Source organism: Canis lupus, chromosome 14 (genome assembly GCF_011100685.1).
Source record: "Canis lupus familiaris isolate Mischka breed German Shepherd chromosome 14, alternate assembly UU_Cfam_GSD_1.0, whole genome shotgun sequence".
NCBI classification, from domain to species: Eukaryota; Metazoa; Chordata; class Mammalia; order Carnivora; family Canidae; genus Canis; species Canis lupus.
In genome coordinates this window covers 8,986,865-9,009,346 of record NC_049235.1, presented here as the reverse complement: position 1 = coordinate 9,009,346, position 22,482 = coordinate 8,986,865, and the positions used below count along the sequence as shown (strand labels likewise).

General features: G+C 36.9%; 1 protein-coding gene across 5 annotated transcripts in view; it reads right to left on the bottom strand.

Moving 5' to 3' along the window:
• GRM8 (glutamate metabotropic receptor 8) overlaps positions 1-22,482 on the bottom strand; it is a 737,042-nt gene that overhangs the window by 575,863 nt on the left and 138,697 nt on the right. For all 5 annotated transcript variants that reach the window (XM_038556627.1, XM_038556630.1, XM_038556631.1 and 2 more), the window contains exon 3: positions 4,618-4,834. In XM_038556627.1, the coding sequence (XP_038412555.1) occupies positions 4,618-4,834 (217 nt within the window). The remainder of the gene's footprint in view (positions 1-4,617; positions 4,835-22,482) is intronic.

The following is a 22,482-nucleotide window of genomic DNA, read 5'->3' as shown; positions in this document are numbered from 1 at the left end:
GCCACATAGTTCCTATTTGTGTGTGTGTGTGTGTGTGTGTGTGTGTGTGTGTGTGTGGTGAGAATACTTAAGATCAACCCTCTTAGCAAATTTCAAGTATACAATACAGTATTTTAACTATAGTTACCATTCTATACATTACATCTACAGAGCTTATTCTTCTGGCATAACTGAAAGTTTGCACTCTTTAGCCAACATTCCCCCATTTCTCCTACTCCCTAACCCCTGGCAACCATCATTCTACCCTCTGCTTTTATGAGTTCAACTCTTTCAGATTCCATATATAAGTGAGATAAGGCACTATTTGTCTTTCTGTGTCTGCCTTACTTCACTTAGCATGTCTCCTCTAGATTCATCTCTAGATTCATCTATGTTGCCACAAATGACAAGATTTCTTTCTTTCTTAAGGCCAAATAGTATTCTTATATACCTTTTCTTTAACCATTCATCCATCAATGGACACTTAAGTTGTTTCCATATCTTGGCTATAATGACTACTACCACAATGAATATAAGAGTACAGATATCTCTTCAAGGTACTGATTTTTTTTCATATATATACCTAGAATTAGGATTGCTAGATCATAGAGTAGTCCTATTTTTAATTTTTGAGTAACCTCCATGTAATTTTTCATAATGACTGCACTAATTTACACTCCTGCCAACACTGTACAAAGGATCCTTTTTCTCTGCATCCTTACCAACTCTTGTTACTTCATACCTTTATATAAATCTTCTCCCCAAGAGTCTAACCTCAGCCCCTTTCAATCCTCACTCTACATGTTCTACCTCAGCAATTACCTTTCCCACCTCAATTATCAACTTTGTGAGAATAAGCTTCAGGTCTATATTTCAGTTCCTCTGTTAGCTCTAGACAAACATTCTTTGATGTTTTTCTCCAAAAAGATACGTATTGGTACCTCCAATTTATTTTATTTGTAGCCAGACTACACTTCCCATCCAATCCCAAACCTACCTCTCCATTTTACTGACTCTTTCCTATTTGTGGCACTTGTATTCTCCCAATTGCCAAGGTTCAGAATTTCAAATTCCACTTTAATTTTTTTTCTTTCTCCCAAGCTCTACTTCTAATCAATTGCTAAGTTCCATAGACTCCACCTCACTAAAATCTCCCAAGTCTGTTGCTCTTCCATTTCTATTGTCACTGCCCTATACCAAGCGAAGACTGATATTGCAAAGGCCTTTCAATTGGTCTCCCCATCTTCCACTTCTCATTAATACAATCTTAAATACACATTCTGATAGATCCCTCTCTCTTCAGCAGTTTCCTTCATTGTCTAGAAGATGAATAAAATTACCTCTCTGGAGTTGAAATATTCAACTGTGTGTCCATGTCCTCCTATACTTTATGACACAAACTATGCTCTCATCAAATTATGCTATTTGCTGATCTCAAATACATTTTTGCCCTTTCAAAAAAGAATCCTATAGTCAAGAATACCTTGGCCTGATATCATAACAGCTAGGATGTCAAGGGACTATTTGTCTTTATTTTATCAAGTAACTCCCATCCTGCTCACCTAGAAGGATCTTGGCTAGATAAGAGCCATCACAGATGTCTGTCTGCATTCATGACCATCATTCACTCATTTTCTTCATTCTCCAAGATTCACAGATGCTTCCCCCAAGTCTCAGATTTATTAAAATGAAAAATGTTCTAATCAAACCATACAAGCAATTTATCACTAAACAGGTTTTCACTTCACTATCATTCCATTATGATCTGTCTGAATTAATCAGAGAGGAAACACTGGAAGCCTCAATTTACACTGAAATTTCTTAGCAATCAATGTTTCTAGAGTGAGAAATTCAGAACAGAGTATGGGAAAATTTTTAAGAGTTGGGAAAATATATAATTTTATTAATAGGCAGACACTCCATACAATGAATTTATACATCTCCTTCTCAGTCAAGATACTAAGATTTTTAAAAACACACTACTAACATGACAGAAATGTCATCAATGTTGTAGTAAGAGAAGCGAATGTTACAGAACTAATGAATTTTCATCAGTCATCAGATCATTTCAGAATGGGTTAAGTTGCTACCATTTGCTATTCCCATTAATATCATTGTCATGTAAAAGGTTTAATTTTCAGCTATTTTTGTTCTAGATAAAAATCTTTGTCATTAAAATGAGGGATGATTTTGATATTTAATATATTCCATGGCATACTCTAGTGTTGAACCAATTTGGCCTTTTCAGTATTCTGCATATTAATTGACAATCCAGCCCTCCTCCATTGCTCAGATAAGTGAGAGCTGAAATAGAATGGACAGCCAATCAAGTCACAGAATACTGAAAGGATCAACACAGAAGAAATGTGTTGCTCTAATCAGGAGCATATATAAGGCACTAAAATTATTTTATCTCATACTAATGACTAAGATAGAAACAGGAATAATAAACGGCACCATCTGAATCATTTTATGTGACAGTATTACCAAAGTAAAGCAATGCTCCCCAAAAGTGAAAACTAAGTATTTCTTTTTTCAGTCAAAAGAATAAAACTGCGATCTCACTTAACTTTTAGAACAATGAATTTTATCAGATTCTACAACAACTGGCAAACTATGTCCTATATTGAATTTTTCATAGCAATCTGTTTCATGCACACAAAATGTGACCTGTAGTTGAAAAATGTACAGGATCACTGCAAAAAAATGTATCATTTCAATACATACTCTATTAGTTTCCTTCTCTTGTTGAATTATCACTCTGGTGAGAACTGACATCAGCTGCTTAAATAATGCATTAACTCTACTTCCAGAAGCTGTTGTTTTCATTTGAATGGGCATTTACTCTAAGATAAACTTGGGATTCTTAACCAAGAAGATAATATAACTTGTCATCATTTAAAGTTCAACTGAATGTTTGAATCATTTTTATAGCAATAATGATGTAAATTAAAATTTCAAAAAACAAAGATTATGGTATCATGGACACTAACAATAGGTGTGGACAGTTTTCCAATTAAATCAATTAACCCAATCTGTCCAACAACCAACCCCAGGCCTTTTCTACATTTTCTGCAATAGCACAGCACTAGAAGAAATTTTTTTTGGAAGAAATATTAAATATACTATTGTATGCAATAAATGTTCATGCCCTAGTACATGCAGAATAGATCCCAAGCATCTTCAACTCTTTCAAGAAAAACCTTTTTTCCAATAATATAACTTTAAGACTCATCCTTGCTAATTCTAGATAAGCCCAAATCACTCTCATGGTCTTTTCCTGAGCTGAAGCTTCCAAGAAAGACAACAAATTATCAATATAATTTCTTCCTTCAAGTTCAAAATCATTCAAAAACAGCCAAGAGGCACTTTAATTTTTCTACAAAATATTGTTATTACTCTTAGAGAAAAATATATACAGTTTTTTCAATAATTCTTAATAAGAATAATAGTATTTGTTAAGTAACAATGTCTCCTTTCACCCAATTTTTTTTTATTTTTATAAATTTATCTATTTTTTTATAATAAATTTATTTTTTATTGGTCTTCAATTTGCCAACATACAAAAAATAACACCCAGTGTTCATCCCGTCAAGTGCCCCCCTCAGTGCCCATCACCCATTCACCCCCACCCCCCCGCCCTCCTCCCCTTCCACCACCCCTAGTTCGTTTCCCAGAGTTAGGAGTCTTTATGTTCTGTTTCCCTTTCTCCCTTTCTGATATTTCCCACACATTCTTCTCCCTTCCCTTATATTCCCTTTCACTATTATTTATATTACCCAAATGAATGAGAACATATAATGTTTGTCCTTCTCCGATTGACTTATTTCACTCAGCATAATACCCTCCAGTTCCATCCACGTTGAAGCAAATGTCACCTACCAAATTATATTGCTGACCAGTCACCAATAAGATTTGCACTTTAAGTTGTCTTCTGTTTTGTTCCGGTTTTTTTTTTTTTTTTCACATAATGAAATGGATTTACAACCTCATGGCTAAACATAGATGTGGTGAAATGCCTACATATATTTGGATAAGCACCTTGAAAAAAAAGCCCAGGACAGAGCTGATCAGCACCTTGTTCTAACCAAAATTTTACATACTGCTCTTCATTCCATTGTAAGCTACAGAGTATAAGGTAAGAATTATAAATGCAAAAAGTCAAATATGACAATAAGAATATTGCTGAAGTATAGCCTTGGGGGCTACTTCAGTATTGTTTTAAAATGATTACCAGTCTTAATCCCCCTAGTGTTGGATGTTAAATTCCACTGCCTTTTTTTTTTAATTTAATGACTTGCTAATGTAAACTTCCATCTAGAACAATCAAATAGTATGTCATTTATTCAAATTTACAGTGGCTCTAATGTGCCAGCAAACTCCCTCGTCAAAACAGACAACTTTAAAAAATGTTCGCCTGAGTCAGGAGCTCTATTTCCTAAATTAGCACCAAAGTGTCACCTTGATAGACCATGAACAATAAAATCACTTATAATAAATCCAACTTCCCCCTAGAGTGGACAGCCTGGGTCATGCATCTGTAGGAGCTCTAATTATTCCATACAGATCAGAGAGCACTTGGAGACACTCAGACTTCTACAACTTGTCACCTCCAAATGCATATAAATATATGCTTACCAATTTCCCTTGATATCTGAGTGAAGGCCTCCACACCACTTTCTCCATAGTTGCCCTCAGAAGCCAGTGTTGACACATAATTCCACCCCAGTGCCGTGACAATGTCCACCATGGCTTGCGCTTGGTAGGAATCTGGTGGGACTACCCGAGAGAAGAAGTCATACCTGGTGTTATCACTTAGCTCTGGGGCTGTGGATGCATAGCTGATTTGAGGTATCTGTAAAATAAATGACAGATTATTTCAACCCATGAGAAATCTTGTTGAATGATGAATTGTCACATAAGAGATTAGCCAAAGCTATACCAATAACCTAGACATATCAACCTGAAGCCAAAATATGGTTTTGTGACCACCAATTTTATTTTTATTTAGTATTTTATATAAGTCTCTAGGCTCCCTTTCTTTCAAAACATATTTCTAAACAGCAAGAAAGAACTTAGTATTGCTTCAGGTTCTGAAGCCAAAGCAAAACATTTGTGCTTTTTGTTGCTTCTGTTTTATACCAGAAATGATAAGTTCTGGCACAAAAAATGAAGCCAAAATGAAGGTATAATACATACATTACATCAGAAAAGGTCACCTCTGAAATTGTATTTGGCTTTAGGACATAAAGGCTACACGATCACAAACAGAATTTAATATGAGATTTTTTTTTTGGCACTTGATACCATTTCAGTCTTAAGATTATACTTTTAGTAAATTACTTTAAATATATAGTTTTACGAGTCTATTCACTGTTTATTGATATAATCACTGAGTACCACAAAAATATTTGGGAATAGCCAACTATGTATCTTCTAATAAAAAGATGTTCCCAGATGTCCACCCCCAAAATTACAAAATCTATACCATAACTTCTTTAGAAAAAGAGACTATTTTCTTACATATATAAGGTGAATTGCCAGATTCTGAAAACTAGAAATCCTATGTCATTTATCCTAAATAAATTCAAAGTAACAAATTAACTATATGCCATAAATCTCTCCCTAAAAAAACTCTTAAAATGTAACATTTACTCATATATTCAAGTGAGGACTTTTACTCTACCAGTGAAAAGTGCTAGGATAGAAGAACACATGGATGTTAAAGACGTAGAGTGGAAAGACATTCAGGCTAGATGGGCACAAATAATGTAAAAAATCTGGCAAACACGGTGGGGAAGGACATTTCAGCCACAAAGCACTGCATGTCCAAAGGTATAAAGTCAAGAAAGAGTATGGTAGATTCTAGGAATTGCAGTGTTTCACATGGTGGGAATACAGGATAGAAAGGGAAAAACATCAGGAAATAAAACTACAAATAAAGACACATAAAGAGCTAGTCATGTATGACAAGAAATGTGGATTTTATCACAAAGGAATGAGGAAGCACAGAATGACTGTAACTAAGCGGCATAATCAGATTTTTGTGTTAGATCACATTAGCAGCAGTGGAGAGAGTAGTAGCCTTCAAATTCCAATGTACACCTAGCTAGCCCCATTCCCAAAAATTCTAACTTGGTATGTCTAGAGGCTTAGAAATCTACATCTTAATATGCTCTCCAGAAGAATCTAAGGCAGATGAACCCAAACTATGCTTAGAGATAAACTAAAGGAAAGCCATGCTAGATGCAGGACAACCAGTTAGAAAATTACTACAGAAATCTAAGAAAGTATGCAAACTGAACTAAGACAGTGATGCAGGAGGGTGGGAGTGGGGAAGAGTGTAGAACCTATAAGTACCTAAAAAACAAGGTAATGTGTAGATAATAAGGGGAAATGTGGAATGACTCCTAGTTCTATGGCTTTGGTAACTGGGTAGATGATGTTTACTATTTACCAAGACACACAGAAAGAGATTTGGAAGACAAAATTTATGAGTTTAATTTTTTATTTGCTTTTTTTGAGCTTCCTATGGAATTATTGAAAGCAACTAAAAAGTAGCCAATAATATTGGGGATATGGAGTTTAAGAGTTATCGGGACTAGAGATAAAGAATGGTGGGGGCATAAGGAAGCAGGTAGTTAAAGCCATGGGGGTGCATGTGATCACTCAAGGAATGTATGAGGGTGAAAGAAAGACAATTTGGGAGTATGAGCTATGCAACTGTGCATCTCACCACTCCTCTGCTGCCATGCCGTAGTGTGAAAGTTCGGAGGTCAAAATGACTCCAAGATGTCCTAATTTAGGTTGCTTCATTAAAGATACAGATTTGACTGGTATATAAAACAATTAACTTTGCTCTCCATCTGATCCTGCAGTTAATGTTAGTACTAAGATGTCAAAGAGGCTGCAATTCCATCTTCCCACATAGGGCTAACTGCATAGCCTGGAATCTGTCACCCACCATGACCCTGACCAGTCCACAAGGAGTGGACTCTCCTCTCGACATTCTTGAATAGCTCTCATCATCTGAATGATCTTTCATGGGTCTAAAGAGTCCTACTCCATACCGACAGCCAATAAAGTGAAACTAAACTTTCCAAGACACAAAAGCCTCAGTTACTCAGGGAGCAGTTAGAACAATGTGCTTGGAGCTCTCCAGGGTGCTGCAGGATCCATTCAGTTTCTCTGTAACCTGTACCTATATATATATTGCCTATAACAATGATTTAGCCTATTTAACCCTCAGTTCTTCCTGGTCCTGTTCTCCTGATGGGACCATATTAACTTGCTTATCAACATTGTCGGACCATAAAACCAGCCTGACCTGCCTCCTTCCTTTCCCTTTGCTTTGCTTCCTTTGATAGATACACTGGCCCTATCTTGTCAGACTGTTCACTTAATTAAACTTTGTGCCTTTGTAGTAACGGACTCCTCAGCAAGGATACCCCTTCAAATCTCCAACCACACACCAAATCTGGGCCTCTTTTATCTTTTATTGCTTACTTCTAAATAACCTGGGAAAGGGATAATGAATGACTCAGTGAGATCTACCTTTTGCTAAATAAAACTTTCCCAAAGATCAAGAGCATATGCATTTCTATATTCTAATGAAAGAGATTCAGTAGCTTGACTTTCATTTTGGAAGGAATTCTGTGCATGTATGAGTGGTTTGTGTATTTGTAGGAAGAGATAGGGAAACATTCCATAGCAAATTCTATAGCACTATACCATTCCCTTGTCCTGTTTGGATATATAATAATCCTCCTACTTCCTCAGCTACTCAGAGTCCAGCAGTAAAATGCCTTATACAATCCCCACCTTGCCTATAATAATGAGCCACCCCTCTCTAAAAATGAGCACAAAGTGTGAAAATTGAGTGTTTGAAACCAAAACTAATTATCTCAAATTACTACCTTCAGTCAGTCACTTTCAGGGCTGTTTAATTAGCAGTCAGCATCATGTTTAGGATTAATTAAACAGGTGTAAAGGGTATATAAAATAAAAATACAGATAGAGAATGGTTGTTTGAATAATTAGGTAAAGGATTTCCTCCCCAAAGCCTTGAGGAGTTTTCCCTTTGCAGATCAACATGTGGAAAAGTAATGTGAGAGTCCATGTCTGTTTTCATTTTCATTTTTCATTTTCTCCATTTTTGCTATGTTGCAGTCTATAATAATAGACATCAGGTACTGATTATATTTTAAGACAGTTTCTCAAGTTGTCATAAAGTCACATCTCATTTTAATTTTATTGTGGCTGACCACTAAGCATTGGCTCACTGAACATTTTAATTTCTGTGCCAGCATTCCCAATATTTCCACTATTCTCAAATTAACCCCCTACTGGCAATTGAAGTGGGAATTTTTTCTTAAAACCTGTAATGTTTCTTTTTTTTCCCTCTACTAAATCCATCCTAACTAATCCCTTCAGCCTAGAGTTTTATTTACTAGAAAAAAACAAGAATTAAAAAAGAAAAGTGAAAAAAAAAAGTAATGAGGGGCAGAAGTGAAGAGGGAAATGAGAAAGAAAAGGAGAATGTACCAAAAAAAGATGCTGTTAGGGAAAGCATTCTGCATCAGCTTGTTACTTTGTAACAAGTAACATCCTTCATAAGTCTCTGTTAACTCTTGCTTGCCCATTTAAAAGATAACCAAACTCTTCAGTCTGGGTCACCAAACCCTGATATCAGACTCTGCCCCATCCTCCTTCCTAACCTCCTATCTTCCCTGTCATGTCCTGTCTGTGTATGTACACCTGCCTATGCTGTTCCCTATGTAGCCTGTTCTGTCCACCTGATGATCTTCTGCTCAAATTCTATATCCAACTCAAAAGTTACCTCCTCCCTGGGAAGCCTTTGCTAATTCTCTCAGGCAGAGCTGTCTTTTCCTTCTACTCACTTCCATAACCCCCACTATCTGACATGAGAACCATGACTGTGTGCTGGCATATGAGCCTCCTACAGACAAACTCTCTGTTGATTTATTTGCTATCCCTCACATCTGACAAAGCAAATACTCAATGAATATTTGAGGACAATTAATTAATTAAACTGTGGCAGGAATTTTTATGCAGATTCTTCCCCCACAGCTTTCTGCCCTGCATTCCACCAAAATATTAGACAGACTATTCTCCATTTGCCCTTCTTACTCACTCTCCTTCCTGCTGTATGTCCTAGGAAGCTGCCCAATGACTATCTCACTTGAGTTCCCTCACCTCAGGCTTCCATCTGAGTTTGGCCATTGGGAGACACAACAAAGATGGGAAGGTAGGAGACAGAAGTGAGAGTAGATTTTCCTGACTCCTTCCCCAATCAACTCGGTGTTTCTCTATTTAAGGCCTCATTCACTGCTGAATTTCTTGTAAGGTTCTAGTGACCACTCTCTACCCTTACCTCTTCAGATCTTCCCAGTGTTGCCAATTCCTGAGTACTTCCCATCCAGTGTTGGGTCCTTTAACAATGCCCACACCTTATAAATAATAACTTTGTGTTAACCTCTCTCCCATTACCCCTTGAGTGTACCAGAAGCCTTACTAATATACCCACTCTTCCAGGTCTCTGCAGAAGAGACATCAACTGTCGTGTTTCCCCACCCTTAGCCCTGCCCTAACTGCTTAGCCCTTTGCCATCCATTTCCCATGTAGCCTTTTCTACCACTGTCCTTACATGACTGCTTCCTTTCTTTTCTCTTTCAGTGCCTTATAACATCAAATTGCATCACTTGAAAATACCTGTCATTTTTGCTTTTTATCACTTCTTATTTTCCTTGTGCTGAGTTTCCATAAGAAAAATGATGTGTAGTTAAATTAAGGCCATATTTCCACCCAAATAAAGCATATTTGAGGCAATTAATTGCATAAGTCAAGATACTCATCACCATATTTTTCTGAAAAATTGCTTTAGCTTCCAATTTTCTGACAATTGGTTTGGTTAGGAAAAAACTCTTCTTCCACTACATTTTCACTTGAGTACACAGAAGAAGAGATTCCTACTCCCAACCTCACCTCTCAGGGGGTGGGGGGGCGGGGGGTGTTATATAATGTGTACTTTCTACTTAGATCGCTACCTCTTACCTTACTCTCCCCAAAGGGAGAAAGGACAGAATGAAAGGTCAGAATCTACACTAGTGGGGCAAGAGTAGCTAATGAGCTCTGCCTTCATTCTCTGACCTGCCCACACACATACCAGGCTTCTTTTCTCCGTATGGCAAGGAGACCAGACTAGTCCTTCCTTCTTGGGGAAGAAGCCCGCCCTTCCTCTACACATTCCACTGACAACCAGGTGTTGAGGGGAGGCCTAAAGCCCATGTCACTGGTTAAATAAGCTGACTTCAAATCTTCTGTGCAGGCAGAAATGAATCCTAAGGTTGAGATGTTGTGTGGGAGTAGGAGGCACCATTTTGTCAAGTCCACACTAAATGCTTTCCAACCGAGTTCTTAACATACAGTTGTATGTCTGAGGAAATTATTTGATGTTTGCCCAGTTGCTAATAAAACTAATTATTTGATCTACATTTAGCTAGTCATTCTGTGAATCTTGGACTTACAAACTCTAAGAGAGGCCCAAGTCTGATTTAGAACGCAAGGAAGCAAAAGTTCTATTTTAGAAGAAAAAATTCAGTTATAACCTCTTGGATATTTTAATAAAAATAAACAAATATATATAGTAAGTATATATTTTAAATAAAAGTTAGCAGATATTATAGTACTCTCATGACTATTCTCTACTTCTTCTAGATAGAATCCCAGATTTTTACCTAGGACTTGGTCACTCAGAAGAAGACTACATTTCTCCAGCCTTCTTTGCTATGATTATTAGCAGTGGTGAAGTTATCTTTTGAAATGTTGTCTTAAAGGAAAAGCACATGTCTTTCTCATGCACCTCTCTCTTTCCTGTTGGCCAGAATTTGGACATGATGTTTAAAGTTCAATTAGCTATATGAGGTCATGTCCCAGTGATGGTAGGGCAAAAAAGTCACAAACTAGTCCAAGTCGTTGCATTATTTGTATTCCTAGAACTACTTGATTGTTCTTCCTGCTGCCATTCTTGCCTCTCTCAAATTTATTGTACACCAGTAACCAAATTGATCTTTCAAAAAAAATCAGATAAAATAAAATAATCTCATTCAAAGCCCATCAATTTTCTCCCATTGCTCTTATAATAAATCCCAAACTTCCTCCTGCAGGATCCTTGTGATTTGGCATCTGACATCTTTCCCTTCACTCACCTGATCCAGCCACAGTGGCTTTCTTTCTGTTCCCAGACCCAGCAAAGCTCTTTTTCCCTTTTAAGTTTCATGCCTATTGCTCCATAGTTTTGCACAAGTCTTCCAGACTTTTCTCATCCTTCAGTCTTAGTTCAAATGTCTTCTACTGAAACAGACTTTCCTTGATTCCTTCCTATGGTGGTCTCCTCACCCTCATTAGTTCCTCATCATCCTATATATTTCCTTCATTACACTTGACCACAGCCTGTATTAATTAGCATATACCGTTTCCCCTACTAAAATGTATTCTACAGGGGTCATCTTTGTGTTGTTTACAACCATAACATGAGCTTCTAGCACATAGTAGAGGTTCAATACATATTCACTGAAAGAAAAATTAATACATCCAATCCATCAATCAAGGACCCCTTTTATTATTTTTCTCCATGCATTGTGATTTTGAAAGATTTTTCTATAAAACTATTTAAGTAAAAATTCACTCATTTCCCATTTTCTTTATTACTCAAAGATCTACTCATTTGCTAAAGCTTCTGATCAGCAGGAGATATCTCTTTTTACCAAGCTGATAGGTGATAAAATTCCAGTTCAAATCAACCAAGTGCCATTTTAGTTGTAGCTGTGCAGGCTCATTGTAGGGAAACATACAACTGCCACTAATAAATATTTTAAAATATTTGCCCCTTCTTGCTTATCTTCATCTGTAAAATGGATATTCTAGTCAGGGCTGAAACTGCTTCTATCTCCCTTAAATGGACTATGTTTCTCCCTGCTTCCATGACTGAGTCTGACTGCACATGAGAGGGTAAAATGGGGTATTACTGAGATGCAAAGGGGCTGATGGACTTAAACACAATAAATATTCATTCATGGTCCAGAAGCTTACAATTCTACTTCAGCTGCCTTTTTTGGGTTTCCCACTGTTTGTATATCAAAATACTATGGATAAGCATAAAATTTGCTTTGTCTGTTCAAAACACTATGAACCTTCCATTCATTTCTCTCAGTTTCTGGTTTGACAAAGATGTCTGAAGAGCCAAGACACCCCCTTTAGGTAGCAACGAGCCACCTAAAACACAGTTCAGAAGAAGCCTCTCAGAAACCTGGCAAATTTAAGCCTTCCTGTAAGACACTCATATACATCTGAGGATAGGTTTGCAGACAGAAGACAATTTAAGACCTGGGTCACACACATCTTCACCATCAATTCCTGCCCAAAAGATTTTTGTTCTTGTTTATCTCTACAAACAACCTTGTCCATTGATTGTCAAACTTAATAGTGGAGGAGGTTAGTGAGGTGGGTTCCTCATGCTGTTCAATAGCATCATTGGTTTGCTCTGTTAAAGATCAGCTTGAAGCTATGCTCTTTCCTCAGGGGGTAGTGTTTGCCCATGCACTTCTTCAGTAATGCTGGCCTTAGCAACAGCAGCCATCACTATGATAACTTCCTGCCACCTGGTCTTGGGATGGATTTATTGTTGTTACAGAACCAGGTCCAGGAAACTATAATGATTATAGCCATTTAACTGTGCATTTCAAATGTGACTACTTTTCTGGTATGAAAACCACTAGCACTTGTGGCAAAACAGGAGTATATAATCAGAAATTAGATAAAAATAAGAGTGTTGGAGCCAGAAGTCAATGTCTAGCATTGACCTTCCCCTCCTCACACTGTCTTATGCTGTCATGCTCCTCTCAACTTCACAAAAATGAATAAGGAGTGAGACGGAAAGGAGGAAGGAAAAGTAGAGCCAAAGAGTAGAATAATAATGAAGAGTGATGACTATCCTCAGTTTGCTTCCAAAAACATAAGGAAATACTACTCTTCTCCCAAACCAAGACCTACTCAAAGCAATCCTCACTGCGCAGTGGACAGATAGTAACATTCCTGTTTGTATAAGTCAGCGCCAAGTGTAAAATTCAGTTCCTGGCTCTCTTCTCAGTTCAGTTCCCACAGTTGATTCAAAGGGACACAAACTTTTGTGTGTTGACACACAGTGGAGCTTAGTAAAAGATAAGGAAAGGAAGTCTATTGATACAGGAAATTGTGGAGGCCATAAAGAGAGAGAGAGAAAGAGAGAGACAAGGAGAGAAAATTTACTGTACTCTATTTTTATCCTTCTCTCCCACATCAGCTCATTCAGAGTAAGCAAACTCTATCTACACACCCACACTGAAAAGGCCTGTGGTTAATTAACATAGCTGAGTATAGCATGATGTTGGTACTTTTAAGGTCACAAGTTTAATTTCATTATGGGCCAGGATGTAGACTGTACCCCTCACCAGGACCTTTCTCCTCACAAATGCACAGCACAAATAACAAAGCCAACCAGAGAGAGGAGAGACAAGGTCAATTCATTCTCACTCCTAGATAAATAATTCAAAGATGGCTTGCTACTGATGTGAATCTGAAATTTCAGAGGCAAATATGAAGATCTAGTCATAGGAAGTACACTTTCTTCAAAACATAAAGAGTACATTGTTGTGTGTGTGTGTATATATATATATATATATATATATATATATATATATGAAAGTATACATATATATTATACTTACAAAGTCATTTCTTGGTTTCACATAATCCATTTGGATATTCTACTGAATTGCTATATGGTACATTTTCTCACCATTTTTTCAAAGGTTTCGTAGGAGTCAGGGAAGTGGCACACTCAAATTAGGGTAACTCCATGAGGGTTCATAAAGGGACTATTTTGGAGGCAGGAGCAGTATTTAGGCAATGGCAGTGTAAAGCCAAAATCCAGTAAAAATCCAAAAGGGGCAGTTGTCACCTCTGAGCCCTATGGGCTAGAGAAGAGAGCAGTTATAGAACGCAGAAGGAATCATGAATGAAAGCCATCTTGAGAGAAGCAATGTCTTCCCTGGGGAGACACAGCCAGCCCCTGGTAACTCCACAGAAAGGGATCCAAAAGAATCATACCTTGACCTCCTACTGGTTCTTTCCTTGACCAAACTCCCTGAAAATCAAGGAGTAAGGGAACCTGTTGATATTGTCTAGACAAAATTGTCTCCCAAAACAGTGAACAGAAGGCAAGAGAAAGAAGGTGGAAATGAGGGGCAAGCAGACAATATCCATCTCAGGTATCATTTATCACTGATCATTAGACATTTTATTTTTTTTTTATTTTTTTTTAGACATTTTAAATAAATTTACATACAACTGTGCAGATTTCCATCTTCCTATATTATTTTTTCATAACTTGATGATTTCAAATACCTTTGGCAGAACACTTATATTAGGACAGTTTAGTTTGACTACTGGAAATTCCAACCCTAAAATTAACCAATTCAGTTAAAATTTCTTTTGAAAAATAAGTAATGCCCTGTTTGAAAAAGAACAGCAATGATGTTAATCAAATTGGTAATAACATTCTAACCTGTTTATTTAAAATGAAAGACAAGCAATCCGTGAACATGAAGAAATTTACATATAAACAACCATAATTATACCCTATAAGATTAATAAACTTTTTTTTATGTCTGCTAATTACATTTTACAATGAGAAAGCACAGTAGGTCCTAAGGGAAAGAGTTGTTATAATCTATCAACTCACTAGTAGTGTGGGAATTGTTAAGCCTAACCACCCTGCATATATTCATCCAAAAGTTCTAATAGCAAGTTGGATTTAAAACTTCCACTTTTTAAGGAAGAGACTTTAATATTCCAACTAGTTCTGCGGTTCTTCTAATGTATGGTTTCTCCTGACCTTCAATTTTTCCTTATTCAAAAATAAATGAACGCTATTTTTTTCTAATTTCCATACATTTCACTACACTGTAATTTCTAGAAAATGATAACTAGTACATATGCAAAACTGCAAATTAAAATGGTTAATTCAATACACAAAATTTTTCTGATTTGTGATTAAATTAAATATAATGTCTTTTTAATGGTTACTTTTTGATTAGTCCATTCAACAAATTAGCTCCCACTACATTCCAGACACCATGACAAGCTCTGGATATAGGGCAGCAAACAATAAATGGCCATTCCACCCCTACAAAGCATACGGTCAGATGAAAAAGGCATTAAAGAAACAATCACCCAAATAAATATTTAACAGAATTGTAATAAGGACCATGAAAGAGAAGTATAGGCTGCAAAGAGTAATGGGGTAACTCATCTTCTCTGAGGGGGACTGGGAAGGCTTCCCTGAGGAAATGACATTAAGCTGACACATGAAAAGTAAGGGAAAAAAGACAAGGAACACTGAACACCAGCCACAGAATTTCTCACTTCAGCCTTTCTTCAAATGTGTAAACCACCCAATTTGTACAAGTGAGGAGGACGGGCAGTTGACTGACAGGTACTTAATTTTAGAGTACCTGTCTCTAAATTTTAGGCTGCATAATATTATAACAAAGACCACCACTGCCCATGCTTTTAGCACATACTATTTTCAACAAGTATATGTATAATTTGGGTTCTCATATCAGAACTATTTAAGAAAATATGTAATTTTCAGTAAGAAACCACATTATGTTCTCATAGATCCTGAGGTTTATAAGGGTCAGGAATGAATGAACAAATGAATGGATAGATAGGAAATGAAAGAATGGATAAATCCAGCAGAAATTAAGCCCATAGGGGAAAAAAAACAACTTTAAGGCAAGAGCACGGGGGTGGGGGGGAAGCATATTTTATATTACTTATAAGCTCTGATACTTGTTTCCTTTAGGAAAGTAAAAAAGTGATTGAAAAGTAAAAGAAACACTTCATTTTCACTCAGGCAGTGAAGCCTTTGGGATAGTATTACAAAAGACACGAGAAGGAGGCTAGAAATAACCCAGGAGGAGAATAATTTGGGCCTTTTCCCCCCTTACAAGATAATATGCATTTTCAGCACCTCTCAGGAGGAGGAAAGAGAAGTAAATGGATCTGTCCACCTCTGAAAACTCTGCTCAGTGACCCAGCATCCCAGAGAGACAAGGAGAATGTCATTCCCTGATTTCATTATTTCTAACTACTATTGCCATAATTCCACTGGATTCTCGAGTAAAAAGATACCTTCTTGGAAAAGTTTTCATGCAGCTTGGGATTTTGAAATGAAATCTATCTCTAAATATTCTTTTAAACAAAAGGTGGGGAAAACTTCTCAATGAGTCCCTTACGGCAGTAAAAATTTTCTGTGAAGAGATCTTTTTTACATGAGTATGAAAAATTGATCGATTATGATGTGTTAACATTAGAAAAACCAAAATGATGCTGTGGCATGCTCTTAACATCATTTGCTAAATCACTTAAAAATTTAACTCTCCCACCCACTCATTCCCATCACTGCTGACTTCAAACTATCACCTAGCATTTAATTTTCCTCTTCTGCTGATTTCCTTGCTGTGCAATCACCACTGTGGTTCAATTTTTCCCCCAAGCATGTCAGCAGTAAAACATTAAAAAAATTAAAAGTTGGTAATTATAACCAATGAATTGAAATCAAACTTTAAGCTGGCAAGTATTCCATTTAGACTGGCATTTTATCACTCAATAATATACGATCTGAAACCTAAAAATGAGGTAGAATGTTGATAAAGACATTTGTCTCTGCAAGTAAGTTTCCCGATTGACAATTTCTTGGATTTTCAGGGATTACCCACATTCACTGATATCCTGGTTTTAAACTTATTATTTATCCTCCAGTTGGCATTCAGGTACTGATTCTAAACACCAAATACCACTGGAAATTTTCATTTCCTTTATGTTGTATAAGCTGGTGAATTCGGGATGTTAGAAGAAGTTAAGGTCTTAATTACATCTCCATTGACATAGGAAAAAACCCCACCACATTCCAAAAACCAAATAGTTGATTTCATAAATGGCCATCACTGGATAATAGCAAAAGTAGATGGACAAATGTAAGTGAGTCATATTCTATTATTCTACTACATATTGAAGAATGTGCCAAGCACATGGTTCCTCTGCCAAGCAACATCACTAAAACCTTAGGCTCCAAAGGGCAGCACATTAAGTTTCTCCAAAATGAACTAATTAGCCCTTTTATTTCCATCTCTGCCCCATCCACAATATTTTTTTGAGACTATGGGAACCCTGGGTGGCACAGCGGTTTAGCACCTGCCTTTGGCCCAGGGCGCGATCCTGGAGCCCCGGGATCGAATCCCACGTCGGGCTCCCGGTGCATGGAGCCTGCTTCTCCCTCTGCCTGTGTCTCTGCCTCTGTGTGTGTGTGTGTGACTATCATAAATAAATTTTTAAATTTTTTTTTAATTTTAAAAAAATATTTTTTGAGACTAGCTTACTGCTCTTGATAAACTTCCTTTATATGTCATATCCCACCTGCACACCTAATGAAACTCTATGTGTGCACGTGTGTGTATGCATGCACACCTATACTTATGTATGTGTGTTTGGTTGATTTTGCTAACATTTATTTAACATGTTATACTGGCTGAGAACTTGCTAAGTGCTCTATCCCAATTTTATGGATCAAAAAACTGAGACCCAGAGAAGTTGAGTAACTTCCCTGAGGCTAAATAATTTGTAAATGGTAGAATGGAATTCAAACATAGGCAGTGTGAATCTTGACTCATCTCTTAAACACCTCTACCCTCTACTAACCTTACGTCTATTTTAAAACGTTCATTCTTCAGTAGCTTTGCCTTCCATTAATGCTCAAGTTCCTAAAAGTGCAACCACAGTTTCCTGTTCTCAATCTTCTAGTCACATAAACAACTCTCTCAGGGTCTCAGGTCATGATTCAGCTAGAGCTTGGACACTACCATCACCACATGGATCATCATATTGAAAAGTAAATATTAACATCTCTTATTAGTAAATACGATCTCCCACCTTTGGTTTCTATCAAAGTCCCCTATTTGGAGGGAGCCTTCCGAGCCAAATTGGGTACCAGCAAATTGGTCAGAGGTGATGTGGGCATATGTAGAATTTGAGTAGTTTGGCTAACAATCACCCAGGTCCACAGGACAGTCAGGGGCAAAGGGGATAGTTGAGTCCCAAAGGCCATAAAAAGCATGTACAAAAACAACAGGGGGTGGTTAGCAGAGGCAGAAATCAGGAAAGGTAAAAGGATACTGAAAGGTATTCCAGGCAGTGGGGACAGTATTTGACAGAAACAAACATATGAAAGAATATGCTTAGGAAAAGCAAACAATTCAGTGGTCTTTGTACAAGATGTTCATGAGTCCAGTTCAGTCTGGTTTTCTGTTTGTTTGGTTTGGGTTTTCACTTCAACAAGCATTCGTTAATCACCTACTATATGCCAATAATCTTACTTGGCTTCCATGAAAAATCACTCTTCCAATTTTCCTTGTAAATCTCTATCTCCTATGTTGGCTATTTTTCCTTTGTTTCTTTCTTTAAATGTTAGTCTTCTTCAAGATATGACCCACACTCACTTTTCTTTTCACTTCACATCCACTTCAAATCTATCCAACCAGTACGAATCTTTTTTCTGAGCTCCACATCCATGTCCTTGAAATCTCTTGAGTGTCCAACTGGTATGTCGAAGCATCTCCAGAACTTATAACATTTTTACCAGCACAAATTGGCAACTGGTATACCAAAAGTCTCAAACCACATCAAGCTAATCAGTGTGGCTCCAAATTTATGTAAGTGCTACATACTTTATTGTGTGTGACAATTTCTAACTACCTACATGGTATGGAGCATTTTCCTCCTACAGCATACAATGTATGACTTTGGTCTACCTTGTCTGGCCCTCATCTTTCCTGTGTCTTTCAGTCATCAGGTTAGCCACCATAAATGAAGATTTTTTAAAAAAATAAATTTAAGTCCTAATTTCCTTGAGAGAAAAAAAAAAATACCCATGTGCTTTGGTATGAAAGATATATTCACATTACAAAAGGTTGATTTCTTACATTCCACATATGAGTGAAGCCATACAGTGAAAGGGATTATAAGAGAAAGGAGGGGGAAAAATAAGAGAAAGGAAGGGAACTGAGTGGGAAAAATTAGAGAGGGAGACAAACCATGAGAGACTCCTAACTCTGGGAAACAAACAAAAGGTTGTGGAAGGGGAGGTGGGTAGGGAAATGGGGTAACTGGGGGACTGGCAATGAGGAGGGCACTTGATGGGATGAACACTGGGTATTATACTGTATGTTGGCAAATTGAATTTAAATTTAAAAAATGTAAAAAAACAAAACAAAAGATTGATTTACCAGCATTGACTACAATATCTGTAGTCATTGAAGTTTTCTCTGTAATCTTGATGCTCAGTGTTGTCAGCAAACCCCACAGCACCAGCATCACCTGGGAACTGTTTAGCAATGCAGAACCTCAGGTCCCACCTCAGACCTACTGAATGAGAATCTGCATTTTATCGAGATCTCCAGGTGGTTCCTGTGCATAATAAAGTTAAAGAAGTACTGCTCTAATCTAAAACATTGAATGTGTACTCAGGAGCCCCATATTTTCTTTTGAAAATTTTCCATTTCATACTCAAAAGGATTTTTAAATGCTTTCATTGCAAGGATTATTTTGGTAGATCTTGATGTTATCATCATGAGGAGATATAAAAGCTCTCTCTAAGCTCACTTTATGAAGAAGTTGGTGCCTTGAACATGATGTTCACTTCCCCTAAGGTGAACATTTCCTAACAAGCCAGAAATTTCTTTTCAAAAAATTTCCCACTACTCACAAATTATAATCATATTTTAAGAGTATTATGTTACAATTCTTATATCAAATGCTGGCTCGAAGTTTATTTTTGGTGTCATGGTAAATTTATAGATCCATGAATACATCATGTTGAGTGCTGAGTGCCAGTAAGAGGTTTTTAAAACATATCTTTACTTATTTGAAAATAACAGATGAGTTTTTGAAAAACAAAAGTTGACAAAGGCTGCATGATTGAAAGTCAAATTTAAGATGCAATGTACCTTGTCATCAATAAACTTCCCGTAGCATTCATATGCAGCAAGATAATTTAGTGTCATACTCATTTTTATCTGATTCTTTAGGAAAACCATGAAAGAATTTTTTTTCCTTTTTCCTACTCTTTTTTCTCCTTTTGTGCCCTCCACAAGAGCAGTCAAGCCTGTGCTCCCTAGAGAATAAACAGGTTTTGTTTTCAGAAGCCTTAGCTCACAGAGGCTATATATCTGAATTATATAGAGAAGGTGGATCATTCAAGATTTGAAGAAGAGGAATTGGACATGGAGGGAGAGAGTACTGCTTCATGAGAGACTGGAAATGATGAAGATCTTCATTTTGCTCCCTTCCAATGTCTAACAACCCAAGAACCTCATCAAAGGAGTCTTTTACCTGTGTTTGCCATGGAAGGAATGGAGTCACTGCCTTTTAATAGCCCATGGGGGCTACTGTGAGCATCTTGATAGTGAACATCTCTGTAGCACTTGAAACTGAAATATAGGCCTGAAATATGACAATGATTGAATTTCTTAACATACTAATCACTGTGGCTCAGTGCTAGAGTTATTTGGTACAGAAGAAAAAATTTCCTTGCACTTGAGTGTTAAAGAACAAATGTATTCCTTAAATACTACCTTCTCTGGACACTTTATTCTTTAGCAGATTCTAAGAAAGTACTTTGTACACAGTAGATGATCCACATATGTTATTGATTAACTGCCTAGTAGTGACAGTAAAACAACTCAGGATTCCTGACTTTTTATATCGGCAGCCTACCTGTAATACTGCTTTTCAAAAGCTTCCCACATTTTTGGTGCTTAACTGAAAATACACTTTTTTTTTTTTTTATGAAGAGCTAACTTCTTTTTCATAGACCATAACTTAGATATATGAAGACATTTATTGTCTTTCCAATTCTCTCTAATTTTCTAAATAATCTAAATATGTAAATGTTTTCATAATGGTTTGCCAGAAACTGAATGTAAATATCGTTGGGCGCTCTTTTTTTAAAAGAAGCAAAAAAGGAAAGAAAACAAAACCTTTCAGGCATTTCTGTCTTGAAAAATAATACTATTTCAAACCAAACTTGATGAGATTTATACATTTTAGATGTCCTTTAATTTTTTAATTTTAAGGAATAAAATTTGAGAAGGTTTAAAACTGTTCATAATGTCATTTAAGAATATAAACTACCTTAAATTAGGACTAGGAATACTGAAAATGTAGACTTATTTCTTTCTTAAATAGACTGGGACAAGTCAGATTCAGATTCAGGGTGGCTTTTTTTTTTTTTTTTTAATCAGGACAAACAAAAGAAGTGGAAGAATTGGAAAGGTTGAAATATGGGGGGGAAAATATTTTTAAACAAGTAATGAAGAGACTATTTTCAGGAGAGGATTCAAGAAAAGTGAGGTTAAATACTAGGGCACCTGGGTTGCTCAGACAGTTAAGCACTGGATTCTTGATTTTGGCTCAGGTCATAATCTCAGGGTTGTGAGATCCAGCACTACTTCTGGCTCCATGCTCAGTGGGAAATCTGCTGGAGATTCTCTCTCCCTTTCTGTCTCCCTCTGCTCCTCCCACCCCCCACTTGGGTGTTCATGCTCTCTCACTCTCTCATAAATAAATAAATAAATAAATAAATAAATAAATAAATAAATAAATAAATAAATAAATAAATAAATCTTTAAAAAAAAGGTTAAAGGGGATCCCTGGGTGGTGCAGTGGTTTGGCGCCTGCCTTTGGCCCAGGGCGCGATCCTGGAGACCCGGGATCGAATCCCACGTCGGACTCCGGGGCATGGAGCCTGCTTCTCCCTCTGCCTATGTCTCTGCCTCTTTGTGTGTGTGTGTGTGTGCGTGTGTGTGTGACTATCATAAATAAATTTAAAAAATTTAAAAAAGGTTAAATACTGGATGAAAAACTATAATTAAAGTAATAAGGCTAGAGATTGAGGAGAAGATTGGTAGAGATAGAAGTGAGGCTTGAGGACTGAACATCAGAAAAGGAAAAGAAACCTGAAAGAGGAAAGTGAAAAGTGGGAACCTTTAGCAAGGAAAGGAACAGACAAAGAAGCCACTGTTTTCTCTCCAATCTTCCATCCTTGCTAAGAGGCTAGTGCAGACTTAGTTCAGGGTAGTCTCATTCTATCTAACGATTCTCTTGGGTTACTGAGTCCCATCATGACTATCAGATGGATGTTGTAATCAACACATCTGTACTTATACAAATGTAACTGCATTATTCTGCCCATAGTTTCTGATCAAACATTACCAAATTTTCTTCAAAAGCTCTGTGTCAATATAGGTTAAGTATTCTTTAAAAATTTTTTAGAATACATTTTTTCTTTCTCATAAGAAATAAAAGCCTTCACCTAAAGGTAAGCTC